General features: G+C 35.2%; 1 protein-coding gene across 6 annotated transcripts in view; it reads right to left on the bottom strand.

Annotated features, from left to right (window-relative positions):
• Window positions 1-1,508: 1,508 nt before the first annotated feature.
• LOC102613465 (receptor-like protein 15) overlaps window positions 1,509-15,770 on the bottom strand; it is a 180,916-nt gene continuing 166,654 nt past the window's right edge. For all 6 annotated transcript variants that reach the window (XM_052432141.1, XM_052432144.1, XM_052432139.1 and 3 more), the window contains one exon: window positions 1,509-2,100. In XM_052432141.1, coding sequence (XP_052288101.1) covers window positions 1,526-2,100 — 575 coding nt within the window. In that variant the 3' untranslated portion in view covers window positions 1,509-1,525. The remainder of the gene's footprint in view (window positions 2,101-15,770) is intronic.

Raw genomic sequence — 15,770 nt, 5'->3', positions numbered from 1 at the left:
CATGTTTACTGTTATTAAGATTAGGGGAACTTTATCATGCAGCTGGTATAATCTTCTTAATTGCATATTGACAGCAGATTTAAAGCTAGCATATTTGTATTGTCAGAAATACTCTTTGGATTTCTTATATACAAAAATGCATTCATGGCACGCATTTTATCAACTCTTTTAAGTGACTGTGAATTACTGTTTACTTTTTTATGATATCTAAATTGACATGTAAATAAATTTATGTTCATCAGTGGATTGAACTATTTTTCACTTATCCCAGTCTTCAAAATCATGAACCCGCACCACTTTGCCATGCTTACAGTGCAAACACTAATGCGAGACTTATTTTTTGTGATGCATTTTCAATTATTATTTTTTTCCTTGTATATCAGACCAGCTTTTATATGTAATAGGACAATCAATTCATAGACATGGTCTATTGAGCACTGCTGAATGCACACCATTCATGACCAGCTGAAAGTGATACCATTATGTAGCTGCTAGATTTTGTCTATCGTGTAGTTTTCTGCAAGTGTATAAAACCCAGTTTGTATAGTGTTTCAACTCAAATCAGTATTTTTTATGGAAAACTTATTGGTATCAGTATTTTTTATGGAAAAATTATTGGTATATAATTATTCTTGTTTCTTTTTGTTAGGGATGATGAAAAACACTTTAATGACTTAAATGTCATTTTTGGGTTTGAGCTTATTATAAGTTACAAGCTTCGAAAGTGTGTTCATTTATACCCACAATTTAGTTATACTGGTTAAACAAAGTGAGCTGGGATAGTTTTTGGATTCATGACATGAATAAAATAGGATTATTTTGTTCACGGCTTGGTGTGTTAGGTGTGTTTATTCTGAGGAAGAGGGCAAAAAGGAAAAAAAAAAATTGTGGGTTGTGAAATTTCTTAAATGAACCTTCTCTTATTGTTCTTGTATAGAGCTGGGTTACCATCAGAAATGAAGGAGGAAATGAATCGATTACTGTAACTCCCAAGGCGATAATCGCTACCTGAATCCCCACTAGCATATAACAAGAGTTGTAGATCTGATAGTTATTCCAAGTCCTAGTTATCCTCCATAAGTTGAGCTGCCCATCACTCTCACCCTGGACTATAATTTTTTTTATTTTAAGTTTGTCCCAGTTTACTTAAAGTGTAGTCTCGTCGCCTGCATTTAACTTTCATCTGGACCTGAAATCTCAACCGTCAAGTTTAATAGAGAACTTTCACACACTCCAGAGGGCGTAAGTTAATCTTCATTCAGATCGTGTAAAAGAGAGACCTTTTGCCTGTTATGATGTGTAGAAGTAGAGCCCCAAATCTGTTAGTTTTGGCCGCCATCTAAAGAAATTCCTACTGCGGATGGTTAAAAATTTCATTAACTGTATATATACAACCGAATAGTAGCAATGAAATTACTAAGTTGTTCTTGGACAATTTGCATCAAATACTTTTATTGAGTTGCTATTCCATGCATGCAAAAGAAAATTCTTTAAAAATTACATATAAGTTGTAAAGTAACTGAAATTACATCCATCCACCATAGAATCTTCTAGGAACAAGATTGTCTGCCACAAAATAGTAGCAAGAGGTCATACACACTTCAACAAGGTAAAACCATCTTCGCCGCCAATAGGGGTTTACGTACAAAACTCCAATAATTCCTAATATCACAATTCCATAAGATACTGTAAAAGTGATCAGGAAACTGTCCATGTCAATTAAACTATCACCTTCTTCATTTTTAGTGTCAGCTTCTGTTGTCACTGTTGTTAATCCATTATCATCGCAACTTTTGGACAGTGGCCATCCACAAAGAAAAGGATTCCCCTCATAGCTATCTTCCTCAAAAGTTGAAAATTGTGCAACTCTATCTGGAATTTTGCCTGATAAGTTATTGTATGCTACTTTGAAGACGGCCAATGTATTTAGCACAGTGAGTTGAGAAGGGATTTTCCCATGCAGTAGGTTGTAGGAGAGGTCCAAGCTTTCGATTTGCTTCAGGTTTGAAAATGTTGTTGGAATTGTGCCCGTCAAATTGTTATGAGATAGATTTAGCGCATGAATCCTTGTAAGATATCCAATTTGAGTAGGAATCTCACCTGTCAGTTTGTTACAAGAAAGATCAATCCCAGACATACTCGTCAAAATTCTTCCTTGATAATAGTAGGACATATTCTTTGTTGTGAATTGTACAGTTTCTTCCTTTCCCATCGGAGGTCCACTTTGAGTAGGCAGACATGGAGATCCATAGACAGATGCTCGATCACACCAAATAGAAGTTGGAGGTCCTTCCTCATGATAATCTTCACCGAGTGAAGTGTAAACCAAGCAAGCAGGAATATACCCAGATAGATTATTATGAGAAAGATCAATCAACCGCACTTCCTTCAACTCACATAATTGAACTGGTATTTCGCCTTCAATATAATTATTACCTAGAAGAAGGGAGCTTAACTGAGGAAGTATGTTAATCCAATTTGGAATACTTCCGTGGAAGCGGTTATAACTAAGATCTAATGTCACCAAATAAGGGCTGTCATGGATTATACTTTCCAACTGTCCTTCTATCTTGTTTTTTGACAAATGAACTTGTTCGATAAATGCTGGACTAAAACAAGATGGTAAGGTTCCGAAAATAGCATTGTTTGAAAGGTCTAAAATTGTCAGATAATCTAGCTGACAAAACTCGATTGGAATTGGTCCTTCAAGATTGTTATTGGACATTCTAATATCTTCTAAAGCTGACAAATTACCCAACCATCTTGGAATCCTACCAGAGAGATGATTATCACTCAGATATAATCCTGCTAACAAACGGCAATTAGATAAGCTATCTGAGATCTCTCCAGTGAAATTATTACCATCCAACTGCAACCTCATTAAATTTGTCAAGTTGAATTTTTTAGAGAATATATGACCTTGTAAATTGTTGTTTGACAATGCAAGAATTTCCAATAAGAAGCAACCCGTGGCCATGCGCTCAGGGATTTCACCAGTCAACTGATTGTAGGATATGTCCAACCTTTCCAACATTTTCATATCAGCAAATGAAGAGGGAATGCTACCGTTGAAAGCATTTCTAGATAAGTTTAAATCCATTAAGCCAGGCAGATATGTTCCGATTTCTACTGGGATATGGCCTTGAAAGAAATTTTTGGAGACATCCAATATTGCCAATTTCTGGTAGGAATGAATTGGCATCCGAAATGATCCAAAAAGAGAGTTGTTGGCAAGAAGAAGCGTCTCTAAGTTCGTATTGTTTTCTACCAACCAATTTGGAAAATTTCCACTCAAGTTAAGGTGTGAGAGATCAGCATTCTTCAAGTCATGCTGATGGTACAAGAATTTGGGAAATGTGCCACCATCTATGTAACCAGACAGTGAGATAGAAGTCAGTTGGAATTTAGGGGTCACAGAATTATAATGTGACTCAGTTTCTGCCCATATTTCACCATCGAAAGTCTTGAGTTTTGAGAGATTGAAAAGTGGTTCAAGTGAAATAGGGATTTGGAAGAAGTGATTATTTGAAAGTATGAGCTCTTCGATAGATGTTATTTGACGTTAACCTGCACCCAACCCATGTCCAGATGTTCCAAATTCTTGAATTTACGAAAATCTACAAGCAGTAAACAAGAAATGGTTATAATTTTGATATTGATCACATAATGAAAGGGAATAAGGATAATCCGGTGCTGTTCTTTTCTTTTTTTTGGGTTAATTTACTTATTTTTCTTTACTCTTCTAAGCGATCGAAATATTCTTAACATAACAGAACTAAAATTTCATTAACCTTAATCAAGAATCCTACAATTTAGAGAAGGTAGAACTATTGGACAGTGAAAATATATAAAATTTAAAAGAAAAAAAATCTTATTTTACAAGAGAAATTTAACTTGAAAAGAAAGAATCATTATCGAATTAATATCACAAAAGCTTCAGATACCCGTATTTTACCTTGACCATGCAGGGCACCCTTGAATACACTATCTTGCATTGACAAATACTTTAACGAAGTGAATGATGCGATGCTTGACAGAAGCTGGCTTACGTGGAGATCAGACTTGTCCAATATCAATTCTTCCAAGTTGGTGAAATTGTGCAATTCTATTTAGAAAGAAGTAGAAACAATAAATTTTAGCTATATATATTAATTCAATTATTTTCGACATAAAAGATTTACTTACCTTGATTAACTACTGTTCCTGTAAAATTAGTATACGAAAGGTAAAGTGTTTTGAGGGATGGTAGTGATCCTATTGATTGCAACACCTTACTTCCATCTATCATTGCAATTTCCGTTCGCCCTAAACGAAGGGTATTCAACTTCCTCAAACCTCTGAAATCTATTTGGGATACAATTTCAGATTAAATTATTTTGGGTAAGTGTCATTGGGCATTCCCTAATCAAATCTATTAAACTGTCCTCCAAATTATTAAGAGTAATGATATAGCCACAAATTCTTGTACAAATTTATTTTGTACAAACTGATATGGCATGATAAGATTGGTTGAATGAAAATATAAATTAATAAAAACAAATCATGTGGGGCAAGTGATATTTAATTCAACCAATCTTATCATGCCACATCAGTTTGTACAAAATAAGTTTGTACAAGAGTTTGTGGTTGTATCATTACTCAATTATTAATATTTGAACATTTTGTATACCTTTAGGAACCACAAGTTTGTCGATTGCATTGTTGCTCATGTCCAGCTCCTCCAAGTTACTCAAGGAATTCAGTCCTGCATTTATGCCAACACTTAAAACAAGGTTAATTATTTAGTCTAAGGGTCTGTTTGGTATAGCTTCTTCCTGTAGATCCTACACTAGTAGAGCTTTTAACAAAATGTTGTTGGTTGTTTAGTTGTCCATAATATCTTTTAGCAAACAATAACATCAAGGTATTTTTGACAATTCAACCTTTCAAAAAAGCCCAAAAAATCTCCTAAAAGCTTCCTACAGAGAACAGGAAACATCATTTTTAATCTTCCACAATCTCTTCCTTAGTTAAACCAAACAAGAAAAACAGTTTGAAACAGTTTTAACATCTAAAAAAGCTCTTTAGTCCCATAAAGAAACCATCTGTGTATATCTTGGTCCTTGTATATTATATTTAGGCTTTGCAAATATCTTCTAACACAGTTTGAAATGGAAGAGTTCTCCCTGGATTACATTGATTCATTGAATAGGAAAGATCTAAACGATAACTTTTTAAACAAAAACTATTAATTAATGGCTTTCTTTACCAGGCTGTGATTCTTCATTTTCATGGCTTAATATATAAAATGTAACTAACATAGGTACATGGAAGGCTACAGGAACTAGATGGTTGACGATGCTATTCACCCAGTCATTCAATAGATACCTAATCTTAATTAATGTTGAATTTACTTGTGAATGTTCTTTTGCAAGACTTGATTGTGTTTTTACCAGGATAGTGAAGGCTAAAATAGGAGTATATGGGATGTTGTTAGCTATTGCTTATGAAGGTCTGTATTATCATGAGTTGTCTTTTCTAATCAGTTCTTGATTTGACACTAAAGAAGTCTTGCACTAGTTAATTAGTAAAATGCGATGTAATAATAATACAGTCTGTATATTTTCTCTACCTCAATAATAATGTAGTCTTTTTATTATAGTTCTGCAGGTGTGGGCAATGAAGGAAGGTTAGAAAAGTTGCCTAACGGTGGTTGAAAGGGGGAAAACATAAGTTGAGTAGGCATTATTTGTGACATAGTTGTCTTTTTATTATTATTTTTTTTTTGGGTGGGATTTGGCAGAATAAGATGTTGGCAGAATAGATTGCTATTTTACCTTTAAAAAAGATCAAATAGATGATGCTGGAAAGTTCAAGTCAAAACAAGGAAAAGGGACAAAGAAATTTCAATGGAGGTCCAAAGCAATATATATTCTCTTGGCAGGAGATCTAGTAAGTCACCTATCTGGACCACAAGTCTCCTTCTTCCTTCAAAATTGTAAGGTTCAGTTGGGGGCCCCTGGTTTCTGACTCGAGTTCGTTAATTGGGTTCGAAGGTATCTGGATTAATCCTGCTAACATATCTCCTGATGGGACATATTTGTAAAACAGTTGTATTCTCTTTCATTTAGAATGGCTGTATCATACTCTTATTGGTGCCTAGTATTTGTGAGTTCATAAGAGTGATTTTTACTATTGTATGTTGTTAGCAGATTGTAATATATACACTTTAATTTTTCCTAGTTAAGTGTATTATGTGCTTTTCGTTTGCAAAATCTGTACGAAACTTTTATTGTGTTACTCTCAATATCAATAAAGTCGGATTGTTGCCTGATGCTTGGAATTTCTAAGATGAGGGTTTTTATGATTTTGTCAAATTTCCGATGATCTAAAACGGACCTAAACAGCTTTCAATGGGTGTTTGCTTGACAGAAGCTTTAACATGTTAGGTGAAGGCTCTTTTAGTTATTAACTAATCATTGTACTTCCTAAGCAAGTTTGATTTATTGCTCTCTGGGCAAATTTGTTGTTGGTGTAATAATTTCGGTCCTCATTTTTTTTTCTCTTAGACTTTTCGTTTATTTTATTTATATCTAAGAGATCCATTCAAGCATATTAATTGTAAAAAATCAAGTGACGTACGTAGATGAATGATAAATAATAGTGAAAATAGAACAAAAACTACACATAATTCATTTATGTATACATTCCTAATTAATGTAATAAAAGGTATTCAGGTCTCTGAAATTATTCAATTGAATTTGAGAGATATATAAAACGGTGCAACACACGTATATTATAATACATTCACTAACTTTAGGGATCCTAATTATTGTACTAATATTCAGCTGTAATTATCACATTATATTAGTCATTGATGTTTACTAATTCTTTCTTGAATAATAATCTCATCATTTCATGATAAACATTAATAATTAAGTTAATGTTGCAGTTACCGATGAGTTATCACATTAGTTATGATTGAAACATTAAGATAATAATTGGGATTTCTAACATTATTCTAGTACATTAATATTGACAATTTAAAAAATAAAAGGGGTTAATAGTGTATGGGTAAAATATGATTATAATAAATCTAATTTTGGGGTCTAAATGACAAAAAGGAAAACAAAAAAAAAGTAGAGAAATTGAAAGAAATAAATGCTATTTCCCAAATGTTTGAAAGAAGTTAAAGCAAGATCAGTTTCGAGTCTCAGTCCGAAACTGTTCACCTCACCTTGTTTGGCTGTTCAACTCTTTCACTCTCTTTGGACTATCTCATCAAACACTTTCTTTTCTCTCTTATGCTATCCATTTTTTTCATTTGATATTTGGTGTTTTGGAGATTGTATTACATATGAAGTTGGTGAAATTATTATTTTTTCAATTTTCAGGAACACACGGCCTCGATTTCAGTTTGTTGTGATGAATCGACGTAATATAGGTTGGTTTATCGTTGCTTTTATTTCAGTTTTGATTATTTGTACGTGAACTAGTTTTAATTTCAGTGATGAATCATTTTATCACAGTACTAGCTAATAATTGAGGTTTTAGAACGAAGAATATAATGTACCTAACCGAAAATATTTATATGCCAATATTACAGAGGCTAAAGTATTTGCAATGTTGTTGTCTAGCGTTAAATATTGGTCGTTTTATGACCATCAGGAGAGGGGGTTGGTACAATTATTTAGATACCGTGTGTCTATCTTGTTTACAACTTGTGTTATATTTCATGTCTTGTTGTGCTTATCAGTTGTTGCTAAGTTTTAGTTATATCTCCTAACCTTCATGTCTTTTTGCATATGTTCTTGCATTGATAAGCTTCAATATCTTGGATATGTGCAGATAATTTAGTGGAAAATCTTTTGGGAGATTTTGAGTTTGAAGTTCAGGTTCCGTATTTGTTATATTGGAATGCATCCCAAGAAGTAAATGGGATTTGGTTCTACAATGCTCGTGAATGTGAAGAGGTAGCAAATCTTTTTAGCAGGTATTGTTGTTTTACAATTAAACTACTGTAGTAGTTTAAGTGTACATTATTATGTTTTACATGTTAATAATGTTGAAAAGTCATGCATGTGGCAATTTTTCAAAGAGCTACCAAACATTTGAAGAAAAAATGGAAAGTTGGCAAATTTGTCAAATTTGCCAAATGATCACCATTGACATTTTTGCATGGGTTAGGTGGAATAGTGCTTGGGTTAGGTGAAATAGTACTTGGGTTAGGTGGAATAGTACTAGCTTCAAGTCTATAAATAGAGAGCACTTCTTCCTTTCTAAATCATCCCAAAATTGTTAAGCTTATAAGTTTCTAAGCTTTTGAGAGAAGTGAGAGAAGTGTGTCTGGGGAATTTATCTTTCCTGCAGAGTGTGAAAGTACTGGGTATATTTGGGTTTCTAGGAAGTGAGATTCGTTACTCAAATATTGTATTCTATTAATTGTTAAATAAACAATTATTCTTTCTTGCCTCCGTGGATGTAGGTTTAATTACCGAACCACGTAAATTCTTGTGTCTTATATTTTTCAGTAATTATTTGGTGCGCTTGATTCCGCATTCTGCGCACAACAAGTGGTATCAGAGCCGACGGTTCGTACTTGGGGGGATACAGTACTGTTCACGTATACGGTACTGTTCACATACACGGTACTATTCACGAATACGGTGGAGACGGCCATTTGTACTTGGGAGACAGTCTATTGTAAGTAGTGTGTATTTTTGCATGTCTAGGAAAGTTCTGTCAAAAAAGGCGATAAGAGTCTAAGGATTTTGATTTTTAATTGGGACCGAGTTCCTGTCCAGTTTCCTGGAAACTTTCTTAGTGCATTTATTCACGCGAAATTAACATCATAGAGGCTGTTTTTCAAGTGGAAATAGTTCGTTGAGAAAAATGGTAGAAGGTGAAACTTCCAGAATTGGGGAGAGATCTACCGAGACTATTTCAGGAGACAATTCATGTGGGAGGCGAGATTTGTCAAATCGCTATTCAGCACCTGTTATAGGAGGCCAGAAGATCGATGTTGAAAAGTTTGATGGGAAAATCAACTTTGGCATGTGGAGGCGCGAAGTTATGGATGCCCTTATTCAAATCGATCTTGATGTTGTTCTGAAAAATAAAAGACACTTGTATGATGAAGAAATTTGGGATCGTATGAACGAGAAAGCCTGTGGTCAGATCAGATCTTGTTTGACTAAGGAGTTGAAATACTTGGTGAAAGATGAGGAGTGTGCAGTGACTTTGTGGCGTACATTGGAAGAGAAGTACCTAGTGAAAAGTCCTGAAAATCGTCTTCATGCAATGAGCCAAGTATATGGCTTTCGAATGAAGTCTAGGGTGTCAATGCACGATCATGTTTCAAGATTTGAAAAGTTACTTGCTGATTTGAAGAATCTTGATGAAGATATTAAAGATGAAGTCAAGGCTATGATTCTGTTACACTTACTACCAGAGGAATATAGCCATTTTGTGACTACTTTGATATATGGGAAAAGTGTGATCGTCTTTAAAGATGTTTGCACAGCATTGACTAGCTTGGAGATTCGGAATAATGATAAAAATTCTGAACGAGCATCGTCTGAAGCTTTGGTGAGCAGAGATTGGGCGATGGAGAAACATAAAAAGCGTGGTGGAAAGAATTCTCGATCCAAATCGAGAAGCAGAAATAGCTCGAGATGAGTGTGCCTTTTGTCATGAAAAGGGCCATTGGAAGAAAGATTGTCCAAAGGCTCAAAAGAGAGATGGGAAGAAACCAGCAGCAGCAAACATGGCACGGAAAGATGAGGACTCTGATTATTCACTAAGTATCACTCCTGCAGCATATGTGGCTAATTTGAGCGAGTGGATACTTGATACTGGAGCAACCTATCATTTGTGTCCTATTAAGGAATGGTTTACGAATTTTTGTAATCTGGAATCCGATGCAGTGGTGATGGGGAATAATCAACCTTGTCGCACAATGGGGATAGGAACAATTCGGCTAAAAATGTTTGATGGAATAGTTAGAGAACTCAAAGAGGTTAGATTTGTTCCAGAGATAAAGAAAAATCTAATTTCTGTGGGTGCTTTGGAAGCTAAAAGTTACAAAGTTACCATTGAAGATGGCACAATGAAGTTTACACATGGGGCTATGGTGATTCTGCAAGGGGTTCGGCGTCACAATCTGTACTATTTGAAGGGAGGTACAACTGATGAAGCAAATGTTGTTGAGGCGCACAGTGACACCACCAAGCTATGGCATGTACGACTGGGACATGCAGGAGAGAAGTCTTTGCAAACTCTGATGAGGCATGGACTCTTAAAAGGTACCAAAACCTGTAAATTAAATTTCTGTGAGCATTGTGTAGTAGGCAAGAAAACAAGGGTCAAGTTTGGTACAGCTAATCACGACACTCGTAAGATCCTTGAATATGTTCATAGTGATGTATGGGGACCAACCAAAACTGCATCAATTGGTGGAAGCCATTATTTTGTTATATTTGTTGATGATTTCTCTAGACGTGTATGGATGTACACCATGCGAGCAAAGGATGAGGTTCTAGAGATTTTCGTAAAGTGGAAGAAATTGGTGGAGACTCAAACTGGCAGAAAGATCAAAGTATTACGATCTGATAATGGGGGTGAATATACTTCTGATCCATTCTTGCAAGTATGCTAGAACGAGGGTATTAAAAGACATTTCACGGTGAGACATACTCCGCAACAGAACGGTGTGGCTGAGCGTATGAATCGTACTTTACTGGAGAAGGTACGATGTATGTTATCTAATGTTGGTTTAGATAAAAAGTTTTGGGCTGAAAATGTGAGCTACGCAAGTCACTTGGTAAATCGGTTGCCTTCTGCTGCAATTGGAGATAAAACTCCTATGGAACTGTGGTCTGAAAACCATGCACAAGACTATGATTCCCTTCGTGTATTCGGGTGTCCAGCTTATTATCATGTCAAATATGGTAAACTGGATCCTCGTGCTAGAAAATTCATTTTTGTGGGATTCAAAGGTGGAGTAAAGGGCTTCAAGCTTTAGGATCTTGAAGACAAAAAGTTTATGTGTAGCAGAGATGTCACATTTGATGAAGCTTCAATGATAAAAACTTCAAGTTCTCAGCAGGTGGAGAACAAGACCACAGAGGTATTGCAGCGGGTGGAGTTTGATGCAACTCCATATGTACCGGTTAGTTCTACATCAAATAATAGTTCAACTATGGAGGTGACACCTAGAGTTGAAGAAGAGGTTGTTTCTTCTGATGTCCCACAAAATGAAGAAACAATTGATGATGTAAATGATGATGATTTTATAGCAACAAGGAGGCCAAGAAGAGAGATAAAGAAACCCGGATGGCTTACTAAAGATATGGTGGTAGCCTATGCACTTCCAGTTATTGATGATGACATCCTCAATACTTTCGGTGAAGCATTACGCAGCAGTGAAAGTGATCAATGGAAGCTAGCCATGGAGGAAGAGATGAAATCTCTCCATCAAAACCAGACTTGGGAACTTGTAAAGTTACCAAAGGGGAAAATGGCTATTGGCAATAAATGGGTCTACACCAAAAAGCAAGGATCTCCGAATCAAATAACTCCTCGATACAAGGCAAGGCTCGTGGCAAAAGATTTTGCTCAAAAAGAAGGTATTGACTACAATGAAGTTTTCTCTCTAGTTGAAAAACATACTTCCATTCGTATCCTACTTGCCTTAGTTATAGAGTATGAGTTAGAGTTGACTCAGTTAGATGTTAAGACGGCATTCTTACATGGAGATTTGGAGGAGGAAATCTATATGATTCAGTCTTGTGGTTTCAGAGTTGCTGGAAAGGAAAATCGTGTGTGCAGATTGAGTAAATCTTTATACGGATTGAAACTAATTCTTCGAATGCGTTGAGTTTGGAGAATTTTGAACTACGGTTGGCTTGATCCCAAATTTTGGGTACGTAGGCAGTCGAAACGACATAGCCATTCTGGATCCTTATTGAAGGATCACTTTGGGGATGAGGGTTCGTTGGTAGTCGACTCAGATTTAGACAAATTTTCGCCGATGTGGAAAATTGTTGAAAAGTCATGCATGTGGCAATTTTTCAAAGAGCTACCAAACATTTGAAGAAAAAATGGAAAGTTGGCAAATTTGTCAAATTTGCCAAATGGTCACCATTGACATATTTGCATGGGTTAGGTGGAATAGTGCTTGGGTTAGGTGAAATAGTACTTGAGTTAGGTGGAATAGTACTAGCTTCAAGTCTATAAATAGAGAGCACTTCTTCCATTCTAAATCATCCCAAAATTGTTAAGCTTATAAGTTTCTAAGCTTTTGAGAGAAGTGAGAGAAGTGTGTCTGGGGAATTTATCTTTCCTGCAGAGTGTGAAAGTACTGGGTATATTTGGGTTTCTGGGAAGTGAGATTCGTTAATCAAATATTGTATTCTATTAATTGTTAAATAAACAATTATTCTTTCTTGCCTCCGTGGATGTAGGTTTAATTACCGAACCACGTAAATTCTTGTGTCTTGTATTTTTCAGTAATTATTTGGTGCGCTTGATTCCGCATTCCGCGCACAACAAATAATTGACAGATAGAGAATAGTTTAGAATCTTAACCAAACTTGGAAATGTGTTTCAAATAATAGAGTATGGCTATTGCATGTTGCTTCTGCCGAGGCCTGATGAACATGGTTTTAGTTATTGTTTTCGTGAATTGTATATTGGAATTATTATTCTTGGGATCTGGCTTGTACAGATTCCTTTTTTGCATTGTCTGGCATCTTTGAAGTTTGGTTAATAAAACTTGTTTGATGCTATTATATTCTCCTCATTGCATGCTTTTTATTTCGAGATGTGGAATGCCAAGTGCAAAGGAGTTATTTTTGTATAGAAACAGACTATTTTATACCAGAATCGTTCTGTGCCCCTTAAGATTGGAAAATGAACGGGTTGCCTTTCCTTTACATTTAGGAGATAGGAGAACAAAACAACCTGGGGAGTTGGTGACGAAGCCTTCAATTTTTTTTCATCATGCAAGGGTGGACCAAAGATTCTATAGATGATATCTGGAGTCCTCAGTGTTCTCATATTAGGTTTTTATGGTTTCATTGTTCTTCAGATTCGTCTGAAAATGTGCATCTCACAAAGACATGATTGTTTTATTTGTTGACTTGCATGTGGTAAAAGTCAATTTTCTTGCCGTAAAAAATGGAACGCAAGAAGATTCTTTGAGGTTCTATATTTGTAAATTTTTCAATTTGGTATGGACTATAGGTTGTACAGTCAATGAGAATTTAAATTGGTTTTTTAGGAGTGGGGGCTGAGGTGGTGTGGGAAGAAATCTTTATATTGTATTAGTCTATGGGAGCAACAAGTTCAGAAGTATGGTTAGAATGTGGAATTTTGTTGAGAAATCTAAAGAAGCAATGAAGGTATTACTCGCTCGTAGGTTGAATATGCTGACTAGATCAGAATCATTGGTTGATTGGAATGGCGCCCATGTGATAAATAAGGAGTTTTAAGAAGCATGCCATTTGCACTAATTAATACTGTCAGACATGTGATTCCATGAACGTGATGATGATCATCAGTTACATTTAGTTAGTGATGGTGGTTTTCACGTGTTTTAACAAACATGGTAGTAGCAATTTATGAATATTCATTACAAAGTGGCTTGTGTTTGGAAAGCAAACAATATGACTATTTTGAGTGGCTTGCGTGTCTACATAAGTTTTTGCTCTGGCTGCTAAGTTATTGAAGTTTGACCACACAATTCTTATCCGTTTTGTCATTTTTGTTTGGAGGGATTTGATGATTTTCAGTGGGACAGTAAGGTATAGAGAGTAGTTATCCAAGATATTTACGTCCTGTAGATGATTGTAAATTAGTCTTTCAATACATTCACATCGCCTTTGATTTGTTCTTGTTGCATGCAAAAGCTGTTTGAAAGGCTTTTAATTGAGTGTCTTTATAATTTTTTTGACCACTATCTATCTGTTTCAAATTTGATACAAAGTTGGCTTCTCACTATTGATGTTTCTTGTGTTAGTAAAGTGATTGCATTTGCACTTTCCTAGTTGCACCAACATTTCGCGATTTGGGAATTTAAATGATGAATTCTTAATAATTCACTTAGTGTTAAGCTTTTCAATTGTTTTACGGCTAGAAAATATTGAGATTGAGAAGAAAAATATCTCCTGATATGGCTGTTGTACATTTTTTTTTTTAAACTTTCGTTCTTTTTTTAACTATTTTATAATTTGCTAAAGAGTTGTTTGAGAATCTCTACAGGGATAATGGTATTTTCAGTTTTACAGAACTTGACAGTAAATGATCATGTACAACTTCTTTTATTTATTTTTTATATTTGACATTCACTATTTGACCTAATTGATATCTTGGTCCTTGTATATTATCTTTAGGCTTTCCAATTATCTTCTAACACTGCTTGAAATGGAAGAGTTCTCCCTGGATTACATTGATTCATTGAATAGGAAAGATCTAAACGAGAACTTTTTAAACAAAAACTATTAATTAATGGCTTTCTTTACCAGGCTGTGATCCTTCATTTTCGTGGCTTAATATGTAAAATGTAACTAACATAGGTACAAGGAGGGCTACAGCAACTGGATGGTTGACCATGCTATTCACCCAGTCATTGATTGAAGGTGCAGTAGATACTTAATCTTAATTAATGTTGAATTTACTTGTGAATGTTCTTTTGCAAGACTTAATTCTGTTTTTACCAGGATATTGAAGGCTAAAATAGGAGTATATGGGGGGTTGTTAGCTATTGCTTTTTAAGGTCTGTATTATCATGAGTTGTCTTTTCTAATTAGTTCTTGATTTGACACTAAATAAGTCTTGCACTAGTTAATTAATAAAATGAGATATAATAATAATATAGTCTGTATTTTTTTTCTCTATCCCAATAATAATGTAGTCTTTATATGATAGTTGTGTAGACGTGGGCAATGAAGAAAGGTTAGAAAAGTTGCCTAATGGTGGTTGAAAGGGGGGAAAAATGTGGCTGCTAGGTCGATTTGCACATTGGAGAACATAAGTTGACTAGGCGCTATTTATTGACAACTCATTTTTTTTTTTGGGGGCCCCCCGCCGGTGTTGGGGGGGGGGGGGGGGGGGGGAGATAAGATGTTGACAACCCATAGATTGCTATTTTAGCTTTAAAAAAGATCAAATAGATGATGCTGGAAAGTTCCAAGTCAAAACAAGAAAGAGGGAAAAGAAATTTCAACGGAGGTTCAAAGCAATAGATATTCTCTTGGCAGGAGATCTAGTAAGTCACCTATCTGGAAAAATGCCCCAAGTCTCCTTCTTCCTTCAAGATTGTAAGGTTCGGTTGCGGCTCCTGGTTTCTGACTCGAGTTTTCCTAATTGGGTTGGAAGGTATCTGGATTAATCCTCCTAACATATCTCCTGATGCAACATAGTTGTAAAACAGTTGTATTCTCTTCCATTTAGAATGGCTGTGTCATACTCTTATTGGTGCCAAGTATTGTTGAGTTCATAAGAGTGATTTTTACTATTGTATAGTTGCTAGCAGTTGAGGCAAACTAATTCTTGTTACAAGCATGTTTATGGGAGGAACCTGGATGTGATGCTATCTTTACACATACATAAATTACAACTGCCATTTATCAATTTTTAATTTTTCTATTGTAAAATTGTTATTAACATTATTTATTTGGCTTCCAAATGCAGGATTCTGAATGCATATTCCAAGGTGCCTCAAAAGTCGAAAGTTGCCACATCTAAAAGGTAATGGTAGCTCAATTTATATTTCACAAGTTGTATATTAT

Source organism: Citrus sinensis, chromosome 8 (genome assembly GCF_022201045.2).
Source record: "Citrus sinensis cultivar Valencia sweet orange chromosome 8, DVS_A1.0, whole genome shotgun sequence".
NCBI classification, from domain to species: domain Eukaryota; kingdom Viridiplantae; phylum Streptophyta; class Magnoliopsida; order Sapindales; family Rutaceae; genus Citrus; species Citrus sinensis.
Note: the sequence above shows the minus strand (reverse complement) of the source record. Positions and strands in the feature narration are given on the sequence as shown.